Source organism: Accipiter gentilis, chromosome 11, assembly GCF_929443795.1.
Source record: "Accipiter gentilis chromosome 11, bAccGen1.1, whole genome shotgun sequence".
Lineage (NCBI taxonomy): Eukaryota > Metazoa > Chordata > Aves > Accipitriformes > Accipitridae > Astur > Astur gentilis.
In genome coordinates, this window is record NC_064890.1 from 1,239,379 (window position 1) to 1,265,157 (window position 25,779).

At 63.1% G+C, this 25,779-nt stretch overlaps 1 protein-coding gene across 1 annotated transcript in view; it reads left to right on the forward strand.

The window, feature by feature from the left end:
• Positions 1-25,779, forward strand: part of SND1 (staphylococcal nuclease and tudor domain containing 1) — a 127,842-nt gene that overhangs the window by 75,217 nt on the left and 26,846 nt on the right. Inside the window, exons 14-16 of the mRNA XM_049813984.1 lie at positions 3,272-3,344; positions 10,877-11,018; positions 23,258-23,367. Of these exons, the coding sequence (XP_049669941.1) occupies positions 3,272-3,344; positions 10,877-11,018; positions 23,258-23,367 (325 nt within the window). The remainder of the gene's footprint in view (positions 1-3,271; positions 3,345-10,876; positions 11,019-23,257; positions 23,368-25,779) is intronic.

Genomic DNA, 25,779 nt, shown 5'->3' on the forward strand with positions numbered 1-25,779 from the left:
CCCGTGTGTCCCCACGTCCTCGTCCCTCAGCCCGTCCTCCCTGATGGCTGCCTGGGCAAGGGCAATGGGTGCCCCTTTCCTCTCCTGGCTCGGCTCCCCTCCGGCTGAGCTGCCACCCCCCAGCGGTTCCCCCCGCCATCCGCCACCGCCGCCGTTTTCGTGCCCCCAACGGGCGCCGGCCCGGCTCCGGCTGCACCGGAGGCGGTGGCACGGCTGGGCCCAGCGGGGCGGTGGGATTTCGGCTCCTCCTCGGCGGCAACTTTGGCAGCAGCTGACGGCGCTGTGCCGACAGCCGGGGAGAGCAGCTTTGAGGGGGTTGCGGCGTGGTTTCTGCCAGCCCCGCTGTGCAAGACTGTGCTCAGTTTTGCTGCGAGCCTCTCGCTTTTGAGGGGGAAGGTTGATAAATGGGCTCTCGAGCTCCCTTTCCCCCCTCCCAGCCCCGCGTGGCGTGGGATCGGCGGCCGGCAGATTGCTTGGGGCCTCATTGCCGAGCGACGGAGATGTGCCTTTTAGAAAGCGGATGTGCCTGGCATTAAATCAGCATCTCGGAGCGCTCCGGTGTGGGCGATCCTCCAGCTGGGTACTGGGATACCCAGGGCTGGATGTGGCGGATCGAGCCTGCAGCCGCGCTCCCGGCTTGGGGTGGGGGGTTGAGCTCAGATGTTCCGAATATTGGGATGCTTGGATGTCCCTGCTCGCTGCCAGGCGCGGGGCTGCCGTTCGGCCCTAAGAGCTGCCGCCCTTGCCCATGGTGGAGGGGGTCGTGCCGGTGGCAGAGGCGGCTCGTCCGTGCCATTGGCCACGGCACTCCCCGGTTTGGTGGTTGTGCCGCCTCAGGGCTGGCTGCCTCCATCCCTCCAGGCAGAGGAGCTGGTGGCTCCGGGGAGATGCTGGGGCAGAAACCGGCTCCCAAGGGGAACGGGAGATTTGGAGCAAGATTGGGGTGCAGGACCTGGAGCTCTGGGTGAAGGGGGGCTTGGAGCGGTTTGGGTGATCGCTGCTTGGGGTTTGCAAAATCCCTTTATCCTGCCCAGCTCTCCAGCAAAGGCCGGAGTCAGATCTCCTCGGACCGAGCTGTCGGTGCCTGCTCCATGGGGTATTTTAGAAAGGGGCTGATTAGTTTTCCCATCCCACCAGTTTTTCTTGGAGCGGCTGTATGCCCTCTCTTTCCAGCAAGGGGCTGTGCCAGGACCACATGCCGATGCCGTGCCGCCCCGCCAGCCTGCTGCAGGCAAGGCTGCCTGCTTCAGCCCTGGGCTCTGCCAGCACCCCTGCCTGCCCCAGCCTTGCAGGGCAAGGTGCCTTTTCCTACCGACACGGTGCAAGGATGAGCATCCCTGGCAGCCCTTGCTCTGACTTCCAGCCTGCTGGGTGTTACAGCACTTGTTTAACTTTGTCTTGCTTCTGAACCTGGGGAAAGAGCTGTTTTCCTGAAAAAAAAAGCTACTTCTGGCCAAGCCACTTATCCCTGGGTGCAGTGTTGAGCAGGGAGGGGCATCTCAAAGGAGGGTGAGGGAGAAAGAAGAAATCCTTTTGCTGATTTAACAGGTTGGCTTCTTCCAGGCAGCTCCTCGAATGATCCAGCTCAGCAAATTGATTGCTGTACAAAGCCTCAGTAGGGGCTTTGAATTTTTCCCCTTGTATTTTTATTATCATCACGGTCCACTCTGAACAAATTCATGCCTCTTGCCTGGGAGCAGCTGTTAGGCTTGAAAAATGAGGAGCTTTCATTTCCAGCGGGCTGCAGGAGCCTGAGGAACAGCAGCCTGGGCCCTGCCCGTGGGGAAGGGGTGAATTTGGGGGACCGCGGGGCGCAGCGGCTTGTCGCTTGAATTACCGGAGCGTCTCGTAGCGTGGGGACGAAAGGTGGAGAGAGGAGGTTGAAGTCCTGCTGGCCACCCTCCTGTTGCAGAGGGACGTCCTTCGGCACTTGGGGACAGGGGACCAACGCTGATAAAGCAGGGCTGGCTTTGCTGGGGAAGTCCCCGGCTCCGAGCATCCTTTGGGATGAGCCGAAGTCTCCACCTAGCCCGGCTGCAGGCGCTGGCAAGCCCGAGCCGGCGGTGCAGCATCCTCTGGGACATGCGGGGCAGGCACTTGGTTTCCAGCCCCGCTTGGGCTGCTGGATTCACCACCATGCTGCTGACAGGCTGAAAAAAAACCCCAACTCAAAAAACACGGAGCAGTGGGCTCACGAGCGGCCTTGAGAGCTCGCCCCGGCTGTGCCAAGCACGGTCACCCTCGGCACGGCACAGGCAGGGCGGCAGCGGGCAGCAGCTCCCCGCTCGCTTCTGCTCTGCGCCGGTAACACCTGGAAAATAAGCTTGGCCTTTGGAAGCTGGAAAAGGACAAACCTGTCAGGGGAAGGAGCTCTAATGAATGTGTGGTGCCCTTTCACCCACCGTTGCCGGCCTTTGCCGAGCAGGCAGCTTGGCTGAGGGTAGTGCTGCCTCCGCTCCCTCCCGCACCCGGCAGTAAGCCAGCCCGGCCGTGAACTGCATGAAAACCAAATAAATCTGCCGACGGGTTGCTGGTGCGGCTGCCCTTGCTGTCCAGCCACCGAGGCGAGAAGCCCGATGCCGGGGCAGCGTGCACCCCGATTCACCCCGTGCCGCTTGGCTGCGGGTGCCGGGGATTGAGGACCGGCAGCGCCGCGGTCCCAGGGCTCTGCCGGAGCGGTGTCACTAATCCCCTCCACAGCCACGTCCAGAGGTTGCTCCCATGCCGGTGCTGCACCCTCCTCCCCAGGTACAGCCGGCACGGCAGCCGGCATCCGAGCTGGTTTGGCACCGTGCTGCAGAACCGGGTCCGCATCAGGTCTGGGGCACCCACTCATTTTTCAGCCACGAATTGCCTTCCATGTGTGGTATTGCTTCGCTCAGGCTCCTTATCGTCTCTATATTATTTTAACCTGGAAGGAACTTATTTCCATGAGAATTGGAGCCTTTGCCACGTATTTTGCATTTAAAATGCTTCATGTGATTAAGCGCTGAAAGAAACAGGTATTAAATTTTGCATCTTGCCGGGGCACTCGCCTTCCTGTTGATCCCTCCCTTTGTGCGGGGAACAAAGCAATTTTATTTGGTAACGGGGACAAGTGGTCCCTCTGATCAGGTATGTGCTGAGCTCAGGTGAGCCGCCGAAGGCCGGTAATTGGGATTAGCAGGCTAACGAGCCGGCCGGTCTCTCCCTGGGTGGGCGTGGGGGGCAACACCGGCCCTTCCAGCCGCCGCAGCGGGCGCTGACGGCTCGTGCCACGTCTCTTTTGCAGGGCTATCAAGAACGGCAAAGGGCTGCACAGCAAGAAGGAGGTGCCGATTCACCGAGTGGCCGACATCTCTGGGGTAAGGACCTTGCGGCGCGGGTTGCGGCTGCGCCGGCTATGCCACGTGCGAGGTTGTTTGCCGGGATGGGGTGTGTGGAGCAGAGCCGGAGAGGGGCTGGGTGCCGGCGCTCCCGCACGGCCCGTGGTTCCGCTCATTGCAGACGGGATGTGTGGGAATTCTGCAGGCATGGCCGCTGCCCGCCGGCTCTGCCGGAGCAGCCGGGACACCTGGCTGGGGATGGCACGAGGGAGTCTGTCAGCCAGTCCTCCTCCTCCTCCTCTGGGGCTGGTGGTCCCCCAAGTGCCCCTGCAGAAGCTGTCTGCCACCCGTGACGCACCCCAAAGGGGTGAAATGAGATTTCTCCTGGGGGTTTCTCTTCTCTGGGGGGGGCAGCGGGGAGGTCTCACCACGTGCCTTGTCCTGGCATCATCCCGAGCATCGGCGATGAAGGGGACCCCATGGTGCCACAGAGTTTCGCCATGCAGGGCTCACGCAGCCGTGCCGGATAGGTTCATAAACCGGCAGAGAGGGGCTGTGTCTGTGCCTCCGTCCTGGGTTTGATGCCCCAGCTCTCGAGAAGGTCCTTCACGTCCTTGCGGGGACAGAGCTCTGTCCTGGGCACCCCAATTCCTGCCCGCACAAGCCTCCTGCCCTGCTTTTAATTGCTGGGGTCTGCAGTGGTGTCCGCTACGGTGTCCGCTGCTTGTATGAGATGGAGATTTCTCGTCCTCGTGGGGTCCCTGCCCGTGCCGGCACCCACTCCTGGGGACACCCCTGCGGCAAAGCTGCCGGCTCCCTGGGGCTCAGCTGCCTTTTGGGCTTTTAAAAAACACATGCTGGTTCAATTGTCTGCAAAGAGTGAGACGAGCCAGCGGTGGTGGGATGCAGGGACGTCCCTGCGCCGAGCCCCCCCAGCCCCACTCCCGGCAGGGTCCTCGCGCTGGGGCTGTGCTGCCGCCAGGATCGTTAGGAGCCCCCGTAACTCAATCAGGGCAGCAAGCAAAAGGGTTGGAGCCGGATGGGAGAGGGAGGGCCCCCGCAAACAAAATTAGGCTAATACATCACGGCTTTTATGAAGATTTGTTAATCTTTTTTAATCTTTAATAGTTTTCTGTAAATTGATCCCGGCCTTAGTTAGCCGCATGTCAGCAGTTGTGCGGCGTGATGAATGCGGACGTGCGCCGAGCTGACAGCGGGTGCTTTACCACTGCCAAAATAATTCCATGTGAATTAGCGTCAGCGTGCTCCTCCCGCTGCCCGGGCACGCGCCAAGATCGGCAAGCACCCATTCCCTGAGTCCCACGGCATTCGGCACGGCGGGAGGGTGTGCGTCATGATTCCCTGGGCTCTGCTCTTTCTCCCAGCCATCGGTCCTGGCTCCCCGGCACCAAACTGGAGTCCCTCCGGTGCTGCGCCGAGACGGGAGGCACGAGCCAGGCAGGGCTGGAGAAATTGGGGTGCTGGTGACCCCAAGAGCAGGACTTGCCGGCGATGCAGGGGCAGTGAGCCACCGGGCAGAGGTGGCTGTGCGTGGCGTGGCACGGTGTCCACCCGTCCCCTCCCAGCCACGGCCCCGCAGCCCCCGTGCCGCTGCCAAACCCGCTTGGTGCAATGCGTGGAACAGCAGCGCTCAGCCCCGGCGCCCCGGAATGCGGGTGCCTGTCAAGGCACCGTCGGCCCCGGGTGCTGCGGCGAGGTGTCCAGGACCGGTGCTGTGCCATTGCACAGGACCCATGCAGCTGTTTCGGCTGGGGCTGGGCATGAGGAACGGCAGGAGGAGGAATGGCGGCTCTCCTGCTCCGCAGCCGGGCAGCATCCGAGGTGGAGGGCTCAGTTCCCCTGCACGCTGCCAGCTGTGGCGCCGGTTTGCCTGGCAGAGAGCGAGCGGCATTGCTGGTGAGCTCCATGTCACTTTGGGAAGGGGGCACCGGCAATGGGGTGGCTTGTGTGGCATTGCCCTGGGTCCCTGGGCCGCTGGAGATGTCCCTGTCCCTGGGATCTTCCGCACCCGATGCTCCTGCGATTTTGTCTGGCTGTGCCCGTCAGCCTTCCCTGGCGTGGCATCTCCCCTTGCTGTGGCACTCCGTGGGGAAACGGCGTTGGGATAACACGGGCTTTGGGGCTGTTTCGCCTTTCAGATTGCAGTGACAGGGCGGACACAGGACCCTCGATGCCACCCACACCTCGGTCCCCGACCCTGACCCGTGCTGGTGCATCCCATGGGGTGGCTTTGGCGCATCCCCTGCCCATGGATGTCAACCTGTGCTGTCCACCGGCATGGCACGTGGTCACTGTGTCCTTGTCCCTGAGTCGTCATCTCTGTCCCCACCCAGTCGAGCTGCCAGTCCCCAGCTTTGCCTTACCCTGCTTCCTCGTTCCCAAGCATCCCAGCTGGCGTGGCGACCGGGATGCAGAAGTCAGGGAATTAACTCAAACACAGGATTCAGCCCGCTTTTCCCAGCTCCGGCACAGCCTCCTGTCCTCCCGCCCTGGCTCCTGCTGGGAAATGCCACTTTCCCATGGTTCAGGCCATCCGATGGCTGCTGCCCTGGTGTCCCAGGAGCATCCTGCTCCTCTCCAACACCCCAAGCTCTCCCCAGTCCCATCCCCACCCTCGCCCTGCCCACAGGAAGGCATTCCCTGCCTGCTGGGAGCTGCAAAGGCAAGCAGCCTCCCTTCTCATAGACCTGCGATGCTGCAGGCAAGAAAAATCCGCCCCCCAAAAATAGAGAAAAAGCAAAGAGGGAAGCGCAGCAGCAATACAAATCCACGTTAGCTCGCTTCTCCCATTAGCGTGCTCTCCGGCACGAGAGCACAGACAAACGCATGGCAGCCCGGCCGCCGGAAAGCCTCCTGTCCTTGTGAAAAGTCCTTGAATAATTTTGCATAATTGGCAGAGCTTCACATAAAAGTGGAGTTAGGATGATTTTTTTTTTCCTTGCTGTATTAATGCATAATTTTCCTTCAATTCCCAGCTAATTAAACACTGGCAACGTTAAAATAATAGCAACGGGGGTGATACCACCTGGGCAGGAGGTGCAGGCAGGGAGCAGACCCAGCAGCACCCCAATGGGATGCCCCAGTCTGTTGCGAAGGGGGGAGCCCCAAAAGGGCATGAGATAGGGGTGCCTGGGGGCGTTGCATCCCCCGAGGTGGTCGGATGAAGTAGGGCGGGTGGGAAGTGTCTCTTTCTCCCCAGGGACAGTGAGAGCAGCCTGAGCTGCCAGCTCAGTGCCAGGGGACGAATCCCGCCAACGCAGAAGGTGGGAGCCAAGGCTCGGCACAGCCAGGATGGGGAAGGGGAGACGCCAGCTCAGTGGAGATCCCCCACTTCTCTTCCCTGTCTGAATTTATCCGGTGAAGCCCCCCAGCCACCGGTGAGCGCTCCCCCACATCCAGGAGATCCGAGAGCCTCTGTCACCGTGTCCCTGTGCAGGCACGTCCGATGACGTCCCCTCGATGGGATACACCGGGCAAGCTGGGAGCATCCCGACCTGGCACCCGCTCCTGCATGCACCCACCGTGGAGCCAGCGCCCTGCCACGCTCCCGGTGCCATGGCCCCTCCGGAGGCTGCCGGGCCGGCTCCTGCAGTGGGATCGGTGCGGGTTGGGGGCTGTTTGCCCATCGAGGCTGCTCCTGGGGGAGTTGGGACTTTGCTGTCCCATGCCAAGCCAGAGGAGCGTGGGGTTGCCGGCCCTGGAGAGCAGATCCAGGGGAAGCAGGTCCGGGAGCTCCTCGTCTCCGTCCCCTCCGATCCGCAGCGCCCGTGTCCGGCTGTCCCCAAGGCACCGGCTGGATCCCTCCCAGAGCTGGGGACTGCAGCGTGGGATGCTCGGCTCGTTCCTCCCACCGCAGAAGCTGGAGCAGGAGCGGGAGCCGGCCCCGGCGGTGAAGGACGTCTGTGCGTGTCCTTCAGCACGAAGCCAAAAGCTGGACGCAGCGGCACCGCCGACTTACCTGGGCGGCTGCGAGCTCTCTGCACCAGCAGCCACCCGTCCCTAAGGCCACCGGCCGTGTGGTCACGCATGCGTGTGCCGGGCTGGCACGGCGGCTCAGACCCGTGCCGGGGAGCCAGAGCCGCTCTGAGCACTCCCCAAAATTCACTCCCAGAAATTGTTCCCAGTGCCGGCACAGCCATCCCCTCCATCACCATCTGCTCGCCGCGCTCCTTCCCCATCCCGCCGGCTGCTCGGCACCGCAGGCCCCGGCCCCTCGGCAGGCGATGCCGGGCATGTGCCAGCCCGGGGGAACCCAGCCGGCTGGGCTCGGGATGGGGCTGCAGCGTGGGGCTCGCCGCTGCTGGGAAGAGATGCAGGAGCTTCTGCGAGGTCTGCACGGGGACAGGGACAGGGACAAGACCGACTCCGTGGCGGCAGACCTGGGATGCACACGGTGAGCGTCGGTGCTGCGGCTTGTCCTGCTGCTCCGGTCGGAGGAGGACGGCAGGAGGGGAAACGCCTCGGCGGGGGTGAAGGATGCACTTGGGGGTCCTGTATCCCCAGTGTTAAACGCTGCAGACCGGCGTCTGAGCCTGACCTCCCACTGCTCCCGCGGTCTCCGTTTCGGCGGGCACCGTCCCCTTGCCATGCGCCACGGGGTGGCCACCAAACACCCTGTGGGGTCTGGGTCAGTCCCGGTGGTGGCTGCGAGGCTGTGCCCATTTCGGGGAGGGTCCAAGAGGTCAGACCCCCAGCACCTGCGTCACGTCCAGCTTTTCCTGGCACCCACGGTGAGCAGGAGACCTGTGTGCCCACCTGCGTGGTGGATTTGGCATTGCCCGCACCCAGGAGCAAGGGCGCTTTGGCAGGCAAGGCAGCAAGAAAGGCACGAAGCAACCCAGAGCATCCTCCCAGCAGCACGGCTCCCCTCTGCCTTAATGCCCAAATACCCAAATAAACCTGCCCTAAGAGGGATGTCGGGGACCGAGTGGAAATCCGTCCCCCCCGTGCCGGCCTGCCGGCATGCCTTGCCGTGCAGGAATCGCCGCTCTCCACTTATTATTCCACAGTACCGGTGGGTGCTGGCACGTCTCTGCCCCTCTTGCGGAAGAGCTGCTTTGTGTTGTGCAAATCCCGGTGGATTTTTAAGGTCATTCTCCAGCACGTTCAAATGCCGCCGCCTCCTTTCAATGCTGATGGCAGCCGGCTCGCAGGGCCGATCTTCGGCACCAAGCTCTTCCTCCCTGCCTCCACCACCCGCTCGGGGCAGCCGGGGAGTTGGGGGGTTCCCTGATCACCCCCTTTTGGGCTGGAGCAGGGAAGCCCACCCCACGGTGGGCTCATTCCTGCAGCTCTTTTTTTTTTTTTTTTTCCCTTCAGCTAATCAAATCGTGACTGTATAGAGATTACCACTAATTAGTAGCCTTCATTAGCGGTTCCCATTTTAGATTTGCATATGTTAGACCTAAGTGGTTAACGTCGGGTAATGTGGTTTTTCTTTGCGTGCAGATTGCACTTACATGTGTTGTATTAACTTCTTGACTGCACATCTGCTAAAAAAACCTCCCTGGGCGTGTTTTGTGCACGTGGCGGCGAGCGATCCGGCACCAAGTGTGGCAGGGAGTGATGCAGCAGAATTTTGGGGGTCTTCATCTGCCAGCCATGTCCCGGCTGGGGTTTGGGGGGGGTCAAGTTTGCCTGGGACCCCTTCGTGGCTGGATGGGGGGGTCCTGCAGCAGAGGGAGCCGGGACGTCAGCACGAAGGTGCTGCTGGAAGTCGTGCCGCTGGGTGGGCACGCTGCCGCCCCGAGCCTTGCGGCATCCCCTGGGCGCCGGGAGAAAGATGCTGAGGCACCGGCGTGGCGGGTGACGGTGTCCTTTCCCGTGCCGAAGCCGGAGGATGGCAGTTCTGGCACGTGGGGACCGCCGAGATCGGCGCCCGCTTGATGCATGGAGCGGCTCCAGGTTGCAGACCGGCAGCACCTGTGGCCACCGCGGCACGGGCCGGCTCCGTGCGACCGGCGGCTTCGGGTCACGCGCGTGAGCAAGCGAGCAGCCCCTCGCTGCACCGAAGCGGGTTAAAATGGGGATGCGCACAAACACCGGCTCCCTTGCTCTTGCCATTCTGCGAGCTGCTCGTGCTGCCGGCACCGAACCGATACCTGCCGGAGGTGTGGGCAGAGCTGCGGGCAGGGCTGCAGGCAGGGCAGAGCTGCAGGCAGGGCTTCGTGCCTCCTGCTCCTTCAGCTCCCGGTGTTTGTGCCGCTGCTCCCCCATTCCCGGAGGGGCACGGAGATTTGCCTCTTCCGCCGCTGCCATCTTACAGCCTGCTCTGGAAGCAGCTCCGTCTCCTCTGCCAGCAGATGCCAGCGCCTTCCCCCTCCCGCCCTGGCTCCCAGCCTCTGCTCCAGAGATTTACAGCCGCCTCCGCTCGCCTGCCTTCCCCGCCTGAGCCCCTTCCCTCCCCACGCCGCTGCCTTTCCGTCGCTGGCGGGTTGCGTTTAATAAAAGTTATTAAGCCCTGCTCCGGCCCCGGCCACGGACCAGCTCCTGCCTCCATCCCTGCTCGGGAGAGCCGGCTCCAGGTCGCACCGAGAGGTGCCTGGTTCTGGCCGTGGCACGCTCCCTTCTCTCTGCAGCTCATTTTTCTAAATTAAGGCCGGAGCAAGATAAAAAGCCACCTGGATGCCTTTTATTTTGGGAGCTGCCTTTTTTTTTTTTTTTTTTTTTTTTTTTTTTTGCCTTCCTTCCTTGGGTAAATAAATTGCAAGCTAGCAACACAGAGCCTCTTGCCTCCGGGACAGGCGGCATGCAGAGATGCCGAAGCCGGCTGCTGCACCGGTGGGCTGAGATGGCTGCTGGGGTCTGCGGTTCCCCGGCTGCACCGTGCAGAGGGGTTTCGGCCCATTCGGCCGATGGCGGCAGCGGGCCGGTGCTCAGCGTTGGTTCTGCCGGCTCGTAGGTGCTGCGCCGGTCCCTTGCAGAGACGGCGATGCTCGCGGCGGTGCCGCTGGCTGGGCACGCGGGGAGGCACGCACCGCCCTGCGCCGGGGGACCCCGACACCCCCCTCACCAGCCCCGGCCTCCTGAGCTACTTGGCAGCTCATTAAGTTTTCATTAACGAACGTGCCTGAATTGATGCCTGAATTTATACGCAGCGACTTGCTGCTGGGAAGGGAGCGGGCGGCGCGCGGAGGGGGTTTCCCGGGAAAGGGGAGTCATGGGCTGCTCCGTTATGGAGAGGAGGGATGGGGCAGGATCCGGCCTGCCTGCTCCTGCCTGCTCCTGCCTGCACCCAGGGCAGCTGTCCCTGCGCTGGAGCAGTCGGAGCTTGCGCTCCGGGGCCGTGGGTGCAGGCGTGGGGTGCACAGTCCATCCCGACCTGGGAGCGGTCGGATCCTTGCCCGCATCCTGCATCCCTTCCCAGCTGGCACGGGGCAGGCGAGGCCGATGCGAGCACCGAGCCCGCGGCAAGGAGCGGCCGCTGCCCCCACCCCCAGGGACTTTAGGGTGCTGGCGGGTCCCCACACATCGAGGGGGGACGGTGGATGCCCCTGGCACACCGCACCCCCCATCCTGACCCCCCCTCCCTCCATTTCTCCCTCTCCCAGGACACCCAGAAGGCGAAGCAGTTCCTGCCCTTCCTGCAGCGTGCCGGCCGCTCCGAGGCCGTGGTGGAGTACGTCTTCAGCGGCTCCCGGCTGAAGCTTTTCATGCCAAAGGAAACCTGCCTCATCACCTTCCTGCTCGCAGGTGAGCCCGCGCCACCTCCGGCCGGGTGCAGGATCGGGCCCCTACCGGTGCCTGGCTTGACGGGGGGGGTGGTCCTCGGAGGGGGTTCGCTGAGCTGGGGAGCACTAATTGGAGGCGACCAGAGGGTTCAGACACTGCCGGGGGCTGTTGGTGCCACTCCTGCGCTCTCCCCGCACCCCGGGGAGCGGGGTCTGGGAAGGATGCTCTCCTCCACCAAAACTGGGGAGCAGGCGGCAAACCCCAGGAGCGGGGCTGCGGGAGCAGGACCCCGGGAACGGGGACGAGCGCGAGCGGCTCGGCTGATGGAGGTGCCAGCGGGCGCTTCACCCCAGGGGCTTGCCCGTGCACCGGGAGGAGGGTGCGCACCCCTGCGTGCACACAGCGGTTGTTTTGGGAGGTCCTACAAAAACTGAAGAATTCTCCCCGCTAAACCAATCCCACTTGCGGTGTGTAACTCAGCCAAGGCTTCACCTCGGAGCAGAGTGTGGCAGGAGCATCAGGTGAACCCCGGGTGTTTGAAGGTGCCACCTTCTAGGCTGGCACCGGGACGGGCAGGCAGTGACCTGTGCCAGGGCGTCCTCCCGGCAGAGCACCGGGATGGGGAAGCCCGTTGCCGGTGAGAGCGGCGGCTCGCAGAGCCTCTGCCGGTGCTGCCGGATCCCTCGATGGGAGAGGATGTGGGGCGGCTCATCTCACTCCCGTTTCTATGGCAATAACCGTGTATAAAGGATGACCCTGAACGCCGATCGTTCACAACTTGGTTATGAAAAATTCAATAAGCATATAAATAGATCTTATATGGGGATAAAAACACCGAGGTTTCCGTAAGCAGCAACTCTCACCGCTCCCACCGAAGGAATATTTATCCTGGGGGGGAGCGTGGGGGCCGGGATGGAGTCTGGAAGTCTTCGTCCGTCCCTTTGTTCCCGGAGACGGGGATCGGCGCCTGCGCTGGCAAAACCAGTGTGCGGCACAGAAACGGCTACCTGCCCGCGCTGCCTGTGCCCGCTCACCCCGGACCTGCCCTTCGCCATCCCCCAGGGCCACCGGCACCCAGGCTGGGGAGCGCGGAGGTCTTTGGGGAGCGGGAAGGACCGCGCCAGATCCCGGTGATGCTCTGGGAGCGCGGCTCAAACCGCTGACCCAGGGTGACCGGGAATGACACCACAGTCCCCCCTCGTCCCCGGCTCTCTCTGGCGAATAAACCCTAGCCCCTTGCGCCCCAGAGCCCTTTCCCGTTGCACCCAAAGGTGCAGATCCCTGCCTGTCCCCTGTCTGCCTGAGCTCCGGGTGCCGGCGGACCACTCGCTCCATCTGCCTGCTCCTCATGGTCTGTAGGACACAGCCAGCCTGGCCAGGGACCCCCAGTCCCACCGGTGACCGTCACCATCGCCCTCCAGTGACCAAACCTTCCCAGAGTGATGCTCTCGCCCGAGGACAGCCCGTCCCCATGGCCGGCCGGAGCACGAGCATCCCCAGCCCCGCTCCAGGCTGGCTCCTGCCGTGTGGGAAGCGTGTCCTAAACCTGTCCTTCTCCGCGTGCTTGTGCATATAAATAGTCACACAGTCTTATTTATAATTAACCATTCTTAAAGTCAGCTGCAAAAGACAGGGAAACGAGACTCCCCCTTGCCTGCGACTGAGACATTAAAATTTTAAGAAGCGATAAAACTCCCACGTGCTTGGGAGGAGGAATTTAGATATATTTAAATATTTCTGGTTTGGAAGGCTGCCGCTGGGTTCGGCCGTGTTTTGTGCGTGGAAATCTTGCCGGCTCCTCTGAATGCTCCCTGTGAGAGGAGCGGGTGGCAGAGCACCATCCCGGCAGGTCTGGCATCGTCCCTGGGTCCCGCTGGCACGCTCGGAGATGCTCTCCCCGATTTCGGGTCCTGCGTTTGGCTGTGGCTGGGGTGGGATTTGCTTTGCTCCCGGTGGTTGAGTGGCCAGTTCATGGGAGCGGGGAAGGAGCAGTCACCGTTCCCGGTGCTCGTGGCAGCAGCCCGGTGTGCCCCATCCTCTTCCTCACCGGCAAGATGCCCGCGGCCGATGCTCCGGCTGGGGACGTGCACCCCAGGTCCCACGGGACGGCCACGGGATCGGCAGCGATTAATCCCCTTCCCATGGTGGGATGAACAGATTCCCGCCGTCCCTCTCCGGGGACCGATGGTTAAATACACCCGTCCCTGCCGGTGACAGCGGTTCCTGGCGGCTCACAGCGAGTTGGGGAGGCTCCGGCTCGGCCTTTCCGCTTAGTCGGCTAATTTTTAAATTAAAGGGGAGGGGGTGGGGAGGGCGCTGGGGCGGCCTGGAAATGGATGGCTCCGGGGGGAGCACGCTCGCTGCAAGTTATATTTAATCCCCGTTGCTGTGGAGACCGACTGGCTGTCGCCCGCTCCCCGGGGGCTGATTTTGCTCCAAAAAGTTCCCAAAGTGGTGAATAACTCCCCCATCCCAGGCTGCCTCGGGTGGCCCCGGGGGTCTCCGGAGCTGTTGGGGGTCCTTGGAGCGACCGGGGACCTGCTGCGGCCAGGGTGCCCGTGGGGTGCAGCGGGCACCGATGGTCTGACTCACCCCGGCCGCCTCCTTTGGCACCTCCGCGCTGCCCTTCGCCAGACAGCTCAATTAGAGCATTAGAAATAACGAGTAGGCCGATCATTGCCTGTCGCAAAGCTTGGGCCGTGCCCCAGAGCGAAGATTTTGGGGTGGCTGGTGCCGTGGGACCAGTGTGCCCGTGGGCAGCCGCAGCCCTCCAGGAAATGCAGCCGCATCCCTTTGCAGCAGCCTCTGCATCTCCTGGGGCGTCCTGCACCGCACAGGAGCATCCTGCATTGTACGGGAGTATCCTGCATCACACGGGAGCCTCCCACGTTGCACAGGAGCATCCTGCACTGCACAGGACCATCCCGTATCACGCAGGAGCGTCCTGCGTTGCACAGGATCGTCCCGTGTTGCACAGGAGCATCCTGCACTGCACAGGATCGTCCCACGTTCCACAGGACCATCCTGTGTTCGTAGGATCATCTTGCACTGCTCAGGAGCATGCTGCATTGCACAGGACCACCCTGATTTGCACATCCCACTGCTGCGGCATGCTGAGCTGGGCTAATGGTGCTGCTGGAGACACTTCTCGGGTGCTGGAGCAAATTGTCCCGGTCCCCTTAGCGCTGGGGGAGTACACGGCTCCTGCTCTCCCCCAGCTTTTCTCCAGGGAGACCCTTCCCCAGCTGAGGCTCTCTAATCAAGCTGTAGACATTAATTACAGGCTAAAAAGGCAGGTAACATGCCAATTAGCATAGAAGATGACGCGCCCCTTCTGTCTTCCCCCACTGCAGACCCCGCACATCTGCCAGTGTGGGTATTCCTGGGAATTGGCTGGATTCCTCCCTTCATCCTGATGGCAGTGCCGGCAGCCGGCGTGGCCGATGCTGGCAAGCTCGGTGCATCAGCCCCGTCCCCTCCTCGGCCGGGCAGGCGGGGTGATTCGCCCCCAGTTGCTCCAACTGGTGCCAAACCTTGAAGCAAGAGCCTGGCATCCTGCGGGTGCAGCCCCGGGGGGGTCGGGGTGGCCCCTTCCCCTGGGGCGTGTGGTCACTGGGGATGGAGGTTTTGGCGTAGCCCTGAGCCCCTGTGCAGGCAGGGCTGTGCAGGCCGGGCAGGGCTGGCGTTGCACCCTGCCGGAGTGGAAACCTGGCGGCAGCGGCGCGGCGGGAACCGGTGAGGGTAGGGATGGGTTGGGAATGGTGCCGAATTCCCCTGCTCTCCTCGCTGGGAGCCAGCACCTGGTGGTTTTGCCCTGCCTGCTGTGTTTTTCCTTTCCCTTTCATCTATTAATTGGAGTGTTGATCATCCTGGCGATTTGAATAACTTCCCAGACCCTGCTGCCACCTTTCCCGGCTGCCCTGGCACACCGTGCCGGGTGGTGCTGGCAGGGGGACTCGCGCACCCCGGCAAGGACGGTGGGTGCCCACCTGGGCGAAGCCCTTTGGCGACAGGGCCGGCGCAGACGGGCGCTTTCGGGATCCAACCCACATCCTCGGCCACCCCCGTGGCTCTCTGGAAAGCTGCGGGGGAGCTGCCGGTGTGTACCGGCATGCCGTGCCCTCCGCCGTGCCCTCCGCCGTGCCCGCGGGAGCTGCCGAGGAGCGGGACGGTGGGGCTGGCACCTCTCCCAGCTCGCGGCGCTGGAAAATTAAACTTTTACCCTGAGTAAGGCAAACTTGGTTATTGAAGCAGCTCTACCTCTAATGAGCCCCACGCAGCCCTGATCAATTATTCAGTGAAACAGCTAATGAAAGGTTAGGTGGCTGGGGGGGCTCTGGGACTCCCCAGACCTCAGTTTTCGGTGGGGGGGGGTCACTGCGGTGAACTGCTGGCTGCACCAGGAGGCCGAAACGGTGGCGAGAGGAGAGGGGAGAAGATGGGGGGTCCTGCTGGGGGGGACCCCGCGTGCACCAAGCTGAGCTTACGGCCAGAGCAGCTGGGTTGTCCCCCACCTCTGAGAGTCAGCACCCCGGGGGGGTCCCAGCCCTGCCACGGTGGAGCCTGTGTCTGGTTGAGCCCCGCTCCGTGGTCCTGCTCTGGGGGGGTCCCTGCTCTAGGGAGGTCCCTGCTCCGTGGTCCTGCTCCATGGGGGTCCCTGCTCCATGGTCCTGCTCTGGGGGGGGTCCCTGCTCCGTGGTCCTGCTCCATGGGGGTCCCTGCTCTGTGGTCCTACACCGTGGCACCCCAAGGCCACCATCCTCCATGGGGCTGCCGGCACATGCCCCAAGCCTCCAAACCTCCTCCCAGCCTCTGCTCGCTCCTGGCAACTGGATTTTGGGGTGGCCTCTTGGGTCCCCCCAGCTCCCCATCCGCCATTAACTCTGATGCAGCACCCGTGTCCCAGGGAGCTGAGGGCTCCCACCCCACCCTCAGCATCCCCCCAGGCTCTGCACCCACCCTGGGACACCCACTGCAAGTGCTGGTGCGGGCCTGTGACAGAGCAGGGGGTCCCAGCGTGGGGGGGTCCCACTGTGGATGAGGCACCTTCGTCCCCCCACAGCATCTCGCCTCGCCGGCACGTTTCGTCCTCCCCGGGTGCATCCTCCCACGCTCCCTTGGCTCGCCTGGTTTTGTGGGGCAGGTGGGGACCTGCTGGGGGGGGGGGATCCTGCACTGCACCCCACAGGGACGTTGCTCCTCAGCTAATTGATTAATTGCCAAAGTAATTGCATCATATAAAATAATGCAGGCGGATGCTGGGAGGCAGCGGTGGGGCCATGGCACGGCGAGCTGCGGGGCAGCGGTGGCTGGTGCAGCGAGCCCGGTTTGGGCTTCAGGGCTGGGCGAGGTTGTACCCTCTGTACACACACACGCTCTTTGATTTTTCCTACTTTTTTTTGGTTTTTCCAGCTGGTGCTGTTGCCGGGAGCCGCTCTTGGTGATCCTGAACAGAGCAGCACCGCGGCGGCCGGTGCGGCGCTTGGCTGGTGCTCCCCAGCCCCTCCCCTGCCCGCTCAGCGCGGTGCCATCGCCCATCGCTTAGAGCCAGAAATATGATAAATATCCGCATTTCATCAATGCTTTCCTTTTTTTTATATATATCAAATGCAAATGAGCATCATAAAGAGAAGACAGGTCCCTTGTAAATGTGACTTCAGGGATGCTCTCAAGGGAGCCTCATCCCGTCTTTCCAGCTAAAATATATACGTTTGAGTGCTATAAATATGTGCAAATAGAGAGGCGCTAATTTAATCCCGGGTTCTGCTTTCCCGGCGAGACTCTGCAGCCTGACGCCTTCTCGGTGCGGGGGCCGGCGGCAACGTTAGCAGAATCCGGCCCCGGGGGAGAGCGAGGGGCGAGGGGGGGGCCGTGCTGCACCCCCGGCGCTGTTGGGGTATGGGTTCCGTGTGGCCCCAGGGGTTGGGTGCCCCTAAATCTTGCAGAGGAGATAGCGGAGCTGCGTATTTATGAGGTGGGGCTGGAGATAATGGCATTTATCTGTGTGCGCCTGCGAGGAGGCTGATGTATATCGGCGTATACGAGCATCTCCCTGGGGAGCGGCCGTAACTCACCGCCGCTTCGGCAGCTGGGGGTGAGGAGGCGAGATCGGCCGCTGCCGTGGGAAGGGGCTGCCCGTGTCCGGCAGCCCACGAGGAGGGGATGCCATGAGAAGTCGTGCAGCCCCGGCGTGCCGAGTCGGGGCATGTATCTGCTTTTGGGGGAAAAGAAGGTGAAAATGACATTTCTGCCTGAGTTGCAGGGCAGAGCTGCAGCCCCCTGAGGTTGTGCCCGCTCCAGTTGGCGCCCCTACCCCGCAGCCCACCCCACGTTGGGTGAGAGACCTTTCCAGCCTGAGCTATCCTATGATGCCTCGGCTTTTGGGAACCGATGTATTTTTAACGTGATTTTTTTGTTTTGCCTCATTTTCTCACCCCGGCTGCTTGCAGTGGGGTCACAGCCTCGCTGACCGCCCAGGCTGCCGCTGGAGCTGGGGTCAGTCCCATGGGAGCAGCCGGGCCTGCCGGGGGTGTTCTCCCCGCCTGCTGCTCGTGGCAGAGAGGATGCTGTGCAGGCAGCGATGCCTCTTGGTCCCCAGGCCCGGTACCATCCGTCACGGCTGAGCTCGACCAGGACAGCGTCACAGCAGCCTGGCTTGTCCCACTGCAGGAGACAGCAGGGTGGCACCACTGGGGAGCCCCTTCTCCCCGTGGGGGCACGTCCCGGAGATGTGGGGGTCTGCTCGGGTCTCCGGGCACCGCTGCGTGGCCGTGGGGCAGAGCATCCCCGCCGGCGGGGGATGCGGAGGTGCGGTGTCGGGATGCGGTGACCCCAAATGCCGTAAGTCCCTCCGTCCCAGCCCCTGGGTGCACGGGGCTGCCGTGAGCTGAGCATCGCCGCCGGCTGCTGCGCCCCTCCGCCGGGGCCGCGGGCAGGGGGGGTCCCTCGGCATCCCCCCGTTCCGGGCTGCCTTAGCAGGAGCCAGCACGGTTCGGCAGCGCCCGGCCACCTCCCGCCTCCCCGGTGCCGTCTGTTTCCCTGTTCCCGACAGCCTCTATTTCGGTAGGGACTAGTGTTAAAAATACGCTGCGCTCCCACACGGGCTCTGCGGCAGCAGCCAAGTTGCCATCACGACTCGGAGGCCGGCCGCGTGCCTGCCAGCGCCGGGGATGCTGCCCGCGGGAAGAGGCGACGGATGCCTGCCGGCGGCCGGGGAAGGAGGGGACGGCAGCGGCAGCCCCCCCCCCGGTATCACCGCCAGCCCCCAGCTGGGCTCCCCTGGGGACGGGCAGCATCGTCCTGCCCAGTGCTGCCGGTCGCAATGGCAGGATCGGGCCCGAAGCTTTTGCGCCGCCCGCCCGGGGTCCGGTGCCGCGGCAGCGACTCGCATCCTGCCGGCTGCCGGCCACGGCATGGCCACCGGGATCTGGTGCGGGTCCTCGGCATTCAGGTCCCGCTCCAGCGTGCTGGCCGCAGGTTTTGTTCTGGTGACTGATGCTACCGCCCGGCTCCTCTCCTCCCTTCGGCTCGCCTCCTCTATTTATCCCAAAGTCCATAAATCCTCCCAGAGATCAATCTTTGGCATCCAGCACCGGCACAAGCGCTCCCAGACAGGCAAACCTCGCGTGGTGCCATCCCTGCTCCCCGTCTCACCACGCCGGTCGTGGTTATGGCACAGCAAGGCGGGGAAAAAGCTGTTCAGGGCCCAGAAATCAGGGCTGGAAAAGCCCCCGCTCCAGTGGTGATGGGAAGTCAGTGGTAAAACTGGGAGATTTTTCTTGCAGAACATTAAGGGAGGTTTTTTTATGAGTTCCTCGAGGGAGGGGAGAGGGGGGCCATGCCAGCGCTGTGCCGTCCCCTGCGCGGTGATTGCCCCTGGCTTCTGGGGGTACCGGGTGAGGCCGTGAAGCCACTGACATTAAATGTTTATTAGCAGCTTTGTGTCTGTGCCAGGGAGGCCTGGCCCCTCCGTCCTCTCCCCTGCAGTTTATCCATGGATAATCGGTGCTCTCATGTATATATATATATTTTTTATATCTATATCTATATCTCCCTGTCTGGGGGATACCCCGGGATGCCCCAGGATGCTGCAGAAAGCCCTGGGATGCCCCAGGATGCTGTGCAATGCCCAGGGATGCTGTGGAATGCTTGCCCCCAGCCCTCCACCTCCATCCCTGCAGGGCTGGGGCCAGGGTCGGAGCATCCTCCGGAGCCCCGGCAGCCGCTTCCTCCTGGTCTCGCTGCTCGGCAAAAGCGTTCGGCAAAAGTGATTTGTAGCGGAGTTCTTTTGAGACCCCAGGGGGGGAGCGGTGGCAGCCGCACGCTGCAGCATTTTAAACCGCATCCCTCATCTGCGCAGGTTAATACATTACGGCTTCCCGGGAAGAGCAGCAGACCCGCGGCTTTGGGTTTAGTTGTGTTTTTTTTTAAAGTGCTTGGTAACTTTGCTGGGCTTGCTTAGCTCCCGACGAGTGCCAGCAGCCCCCTCCCCTCGCCGTACGGCAGCCGGCATGTTTCTGGGGCTGAGCACACTCATCCCATCCTTTTTAGGTTTTCCTTTTCCAAAAGCAGGCTTCGCTCGTGTGGGTTTAGGAGGTGTCAGAGGCAGAGAGAGGATCCGAGGTGGCATCCTGAGCCGCTGCGCAATCTGTCCCAGGTCAGAGTATTTGTGTGCCGGCATCCCCGGGGCCGGCAGCCCTTCACCACGCTGTAAAAACACTGCGCTTTGCTTTTTTATTTTATTTAAGGACTTGGACACTTCCTCAGCTATTTCTTCAAATTATTTTCTTTAGAACAAAATTGCCATCGTGGTGCATAAGCCCTCGCGGCGGCTCCCTTCCCCCAGCCCCTGCTCTCTCCGCGGAGGAGGAGGAAGAGGAGGAGGAAGGGAAGACACGCTCTTGGCAGCTCTGGCTCCTCATTTCCATCCTCCCAGCGTGGCGCTGGAGGATGCTCCTTGCCGGAGACGCCGGCAGCGCGTTTGCACGGGATCCGTGCCGTGGCTGGGATGCGTGCCGTGGCCTCGCCGCAGCTCTGGCGGTGCCGTGCCGGAGCCGTGCCCGCCTGATGCCGCCCTGTGCCAGCGTGCTGGGAGGAGGAAGGGATACCTCTCTCTGCTCTTTCCTCCTGCTCACAGCTGGGATCCGTCTCTCAGCACGGTGCAGCCGGTGCTGGGCCAGTTTGGGGTCCAGGAGCCGGGGGGCTGCCACCAAAAGCCCGTCCCCCCCTCCCCTGCCTGTAGCCCCTGGGATGGAGGGGGGTCCTCTCTCCCTAGGGACCTGCCTGGTGTCTTCCCAGCTGCACCACAGGAGGGTCTGGGTGTTCCTGGGGTGGTCGTGGGTGGGGGTAGCCTCCCAGCTCTCCCGTCACGGCACAGTTCGTTACCAGGCTGCCGGTTTCCGGCTCATTAACGAAGCTCCCTGGATTGCCTGCTCTCCCCGCCCCACGTTTTGCCACTTTTCCAGAAATCTTCCTTTCCTGCCCCATTTTTTCAGGGCAGAGGATGTCAGTGCCACCGAGGCTGGGGTCGGGGGCACGGGCAGGGACCCTGGGGTCCCCTCACCTGGGGGGACCCGGCCGGGTGGGATGCAGGCAGCGCTGAGGGCTGGCAGCTGCCTGCCCTGTCACAGCAGCAAAACTCCTGCCAGATTCCCTGGAAATGTTTTGCTTCCCTCAGAGACAGTGCGGAGGAGGGAGGGTGGAAAAGGAGGAGAAAAGGGTTTTTTGCCTGACACCAGCACTGGGCTCTGTAGTGGCAGTGATGGCAATAGCGGGAGGCAGCGGGGGGTGGGCTTGGGTGGGGGGGACGGGGACAGGGATGGGGATTGGGATGCGACAGGGATGGGGATGGAGACAGGGATGGGGATTGGGATGAGGATTGAAATGCGACAGGCTTGGGAGTTCAACAGGGACAGGGATGGGGATGGGCATCCGATAGGGATGGGGACAGGGACGTGTCCTCCTGGATTGCAGCCTGGCTTCTGCACCCCCAGCCAGGCTCAGTGGGACCACCTCAGTGGGGTCCTGCGGGAACTGGAGCAGAGCTGGGGCGCGGGGGGCAGCGGGGAGCATCCCAATGCACTGAAGCAGGGCTGGGGACCCTGCTGAACCCCACAGCAGGGTTGGGGACCCCAAAAGTCCCAGCTGGGGTGGCCGTGCCTCTCCCAGGAGCGATGCAGTGAGGAGAGCCTCAGGGCGAGCCGGGGATCCCACAGCCTCCCTCCCCTATAACCCCCCAACCCCCTGCCACTGCCCCCAGGGCAGGGGTTTTATTTCAAGTGATGCAAATCACCTGTTTTAATTGTGAGCTAAATTGTCGGGCAGGGAGCTGTGATTTCACCGAGTGCTCCTCATCCTCCGTGCCTGCGCCAAGTGGTGAGCCTGCCCCAATTCCCCATCTCGGGGGGTTGGGGAGGGGGGGGCACGGGGTTCCTTCCACCTGTGTTGGGCATTGCTGGAGGACAACTCAGCACTTCAGTAATGTGTGAAACCAGCACTTCGGAAATTATTATTTAATTGCTTAAGCGAGAGCCTGGTCTCCCTTCCCGGGTTTGGTGCTGCGGCCCCGTGTGATGCTGGTGGCGTGGTGCCAGCGGCGTGGTGAGATACCGGCGGTGCGGACATCACCGCAAGCTTTCCCGGAGTGACCGTGGGTGTTCCCGGCCGGAGCAGGGCAGCATTTTATCCCTGCCACCTCTGCGGGTGCCGAGCAGGTGGGCACCGAGCTGTGCTGCTGTTCTGGCAAGCCGGTGAGCGCCACCGCTCCAAGCACCCCAGTGCCCACAGCAGCCCCTGCGTCCCTGGCACAACCGGGGGTCCGCATGCCGCCGGACCTCAGAAACCGCTCAGCCACTGGTAACGTGTATGCTGGAGTCACCCACAAAGTGCTCGGCAGCCGCTGTTCCCCCGGGCTCCCTGGCAAGGTCAGGGCTGCCATCCTCATCCTCATCAGCATGTGGCCGGTGGGGAGCCAGGCTGCGGCATCCCCGGTTGATGGCAGGGCCGGCGAGGTCCCCGATTCCCTTTGCCATCAGCTGTGCCGCGAGTGCCGGGCCGAGCCTCGCGGTGAGTTTTCCCTCCCACCTCCCTCGCTGAGACGTGAGAATTGCTGCTCCGTCATAGACCGAGCGCTCAGGCAGCCGCTCAGTGTAATTCCCGGCACTTCATTAATAACGAATTATGTAAAATAAAATTAATAATGCAGGACTTCCCAGTTTAATAATCTGTGCCACCGCTGATGCTGGCAGCACTTTGCCAAAGGGGAGCCCGGGGTGGTTATCCTGGTTTGCAGGTGGGGAAACTGAGTCAGAGAGAGAGGGGGTCCGGACGTGGGGGTCCGGCTGTGGTCCAGTGTGACCGCCGCAGTGCTCAGCCTCCTTCCCTCCTGTTTTTTTAAAGTATTTTAATTTTTAGTTATGCTTTACAGGGCTGGGGGGAGGGCTGGGGCTTGACCTGCCTCCCTGGCTGTAATGATATGGCAGAATTAATACCTGCTTCTCAGGGGCTCTCGGTCAGAGTTATCGGCACAGGCGGCTAGTACGGTTAATAAGAGCAGCCCGGAACCACGCGCGGCTGCTAAGGCAGCTCGGGGTCCTGCCGGCTCCCCCCGCGGCAGCTCCCCGTGGTGGGGTGCGGGGCTGCTCTGCCGGGGACGTTGCACGGGGGCACCTTGCATGGGGGGGATTTGCGCAGCTGGTGCCTCTGGTGCTGCAGGGTCTGTGCCACGGCGGGGGTTAATGGTTTCTGCCTGGTCCGAGGAGCCTGGGGCTCCCTGTGGCGTGGCGCAGGGGGGGTGTCGCACCCCAACGGCACCCTGGGGTCCCCAAAAACCCCTGGTGAGGCCGGCTGCAGCAGGGAGAGACCCAGGCGAGGCAGCTCCTCTGGCAAGGTGGGTGGTTTGGGGGCAGGGACAGGAACAGGGGGTCCCCCCTGCCCCCGGCCTGGGACGGAGCAGGGACCCCTCCCCAGGGAAGCTCGTCCCCGTGTCCCCATCCCTGCTGGCTCTTTCCCTGCTCATCCCCACGTCCCCATCCCTGCTGGCCCCAGGGCTCTCCCAGGCTCTCCCTGCCCCAGTGCCGGGGAATTGCCAGCACGTGGACCCTCCTGTGTCCCAGGAGCCGGTCACGTCCCACCCGGGCTCCGGTGGCCCCTTTCCTCCCCAAAACATTTTTTTTCAGGTGACGTCCCCAGCAATGGCACGCGGTCACCCACTGGCTTCCTCCAAGCGCCTCACTCTCCTCTTCCTCCTCTTCCTCCCGCAGGCATCGAGTGTCCCCGGGGAGCCAGGAACCTGCCGGGGCTGGTCCAGGAGGGCGAGCCCTTCAGCGAGGAGGCCACGCACTTCACCAAGGAGCTGGTGCTGCAGCGAGAGGTAGGGGATGCTCAGCGGCGTGGGGGCCGGGGGGCTGCGGCACGCCGGCGGGGTGCTGGCGCGGGAGGGGTCGGCGATGCCCGTGGGGCACGGATCTCGCCGAAAGGCTGCGAGCCGAGGAAAAGCTGCTGAGCCGCAGCCGCCTCGTCCCCGGTCTCTGCAAGCGGTTTGGTGCTCTGGGAAAAGCCACGCGGACCCGGTTCATGGCGCCGGCAAAGCCTCCTGCGGTGCTGGGGCCGGATTTGGCCCCGTTCTCCTCTCTGAGGCTCTTGTGTCGGTGCGTCGGGGTTTCACCGCGGTGCCGGGGCCAGATCCTGGCAATGCCCTGGCGTGCAGGGCTCTGAGCCGGGGCCGTGCAGCTGGCCGTACCGGGGGGGCTGCCAGGCCAGGGCAGTGCCCGTGGGACCCCCGTGCCTGCAGCTCCGGCACTGCTCGGGGGCTGCGCCGTTGCCGTGGCAGGTGGGAGCCGCGTGCCGCCGGCCCTTACACACCCGTGACACCGAGAGCATCCCCGGGCGTTTGCAGCCGGTCCATAAATCGCCGATGTGTTGTGTTTGCTCTGCCCCTAAATCTGCCCTCGCTGAAGGCAGCGATGGGAAAGGCGATCCGCAGCTTGTCCCGGTGGCAGCACCGGGTAGGGGACAGGTGGGGACAGCTCTCCACTTTTCTCTTTTCTCTTTTCTTTTCCTTTTCCTTTCTTTTATTTTCTCTTTCTTTTTCCCTCTTTTCTCTTTTTTCCCTCTTTTCTCTTTTTTCCCTCTTTTCTTTTTCTTTTTCTTTTCTTTTCTTGCTTTGCCATCCCTTTGGTTTGGTTTATTTTATTTTATTATTTTTATTTTATTTTATTATTTTTGGTGGAAATCAATACTGAGTTGTGGTCTCTGCTCTGAACGTGATGGTGGCTGTGGCTCCGGTGCACTGCATTTGCCTGGCGTGGCCCTGCCTTCACGCTCCTCTGTGCCGCCAGTCCCACACCAAGGAGGACTGGGGAGGACTGGGGACCCCACTCTGGCCCCCAAGCCCCTCACCTCCGCGGTGGGGAGCCAGGCCGGGCTGTGCCACACAGGCAGGACATCTCCCACTCTCCCTGCTCCCGTGGCCGCATCCACCTGGAGCAGTCCTGCCGGCTCGGCGATGGAACGGCACAGCACCGGGGACTGCGGGGGGGGCTCCGGCTTGGCAGAGGGGGCCGCATCCTGCTGGGTTCTGGGCAAGGCTGCTGCACGTGTCCCAGCAAGGCTGCAAAAGCGGTGACCCCGAAAAGCACCTGGCGAATGACGCCTGCAAAATCCAGGCGAGCAGGGAGATGATGCTTGCAGAAAAGGAAAGTGCAGAGGAAGCAGGACGCGGCGTGCGGCCGTGCCGGGGGGGCTCCGTCGCCCGGGGAGGGAGGTTTGCTGCTGCCTTGAGGGTGAGGAGGGACGTACCCTGCGGCGGGTTGGGGTGCAAATGGGGCAACCCCCTCCAGCAGCCGCCTCGGCGAGGGTTTGTCCAACTCCGGGACCGCTCCGGTGGGAAGGGGCAGCCCAGGGTGCCGGGTCCCGCAGCTGCCCGCTGCGCGGGGATCCCGGCTATTCGGCTGAGGAATACAGATGGCTCCACCGCGCATCGCTGCCCTTTATGCCCAATCCCAGCCGTTTGGTTTAAATTGGGTGAGGAACTCGTTTTCGCAAGGGCTGCGGGCCCAATGCCCCTCCACGGGTTTTACCCATCCTCTGCAGCAGCCACGGCCAGCCGGAGAGCTCTGCTGGGCACCTGCCTGCGCCGGTGCAGCACCGCGGCGGAGCAGCGTTCGGCACCTGCCGGCGGAGCGGGAGGGTGCTGGCAAACGGGCCGCGGTGGCCGCGGGGCTCTGCCGGAGCATCACCTCGGCCGGCGGCACCTCCTCCGCAGCCGTCCCGGCAGCACCGGTGAGGCAAAGCCACCAATTGCCACGCTGTCGTCCCCCCCGTGCTGCCTTCTCCGCTTTGGGGTGCCTTTTGCCGTACCCGCCGTGGGAACGGGGTGTGCTGGGGTAGAGCCGTATCGGGGCCCCTCCACGCAGATGGGGCGTGCCAAGGAGGGGAGTCAGAGCAGATCCGAGTCCTCTGCGGTGGTTCGCGTCGCTCTCCGCGGGGCTGTGGCGTGTGATGGATGTGCCGCGGATGCCGGGCGGATGCTCAATAGATGCGGGACGGATGCGTGGTGGATGCACGGTGGATGCGTGGTGTTGCCCGGCGGATACGTGGCGGATTCACAGCAGACGCAGGGAGGATGCACAGCAGAAGCACGCTGGATGCACGGCGGATGCAGGGCAGATGCCCGGCAGAAGCGCGCTGTACGCACAGCGGATGCGGGGCGGATGCAGGGCAGCTGCACAGCGGCTGCGTGGCAAATGCCGGAGCTGCCACGGGCAGCAGGGCCGACGCAGCA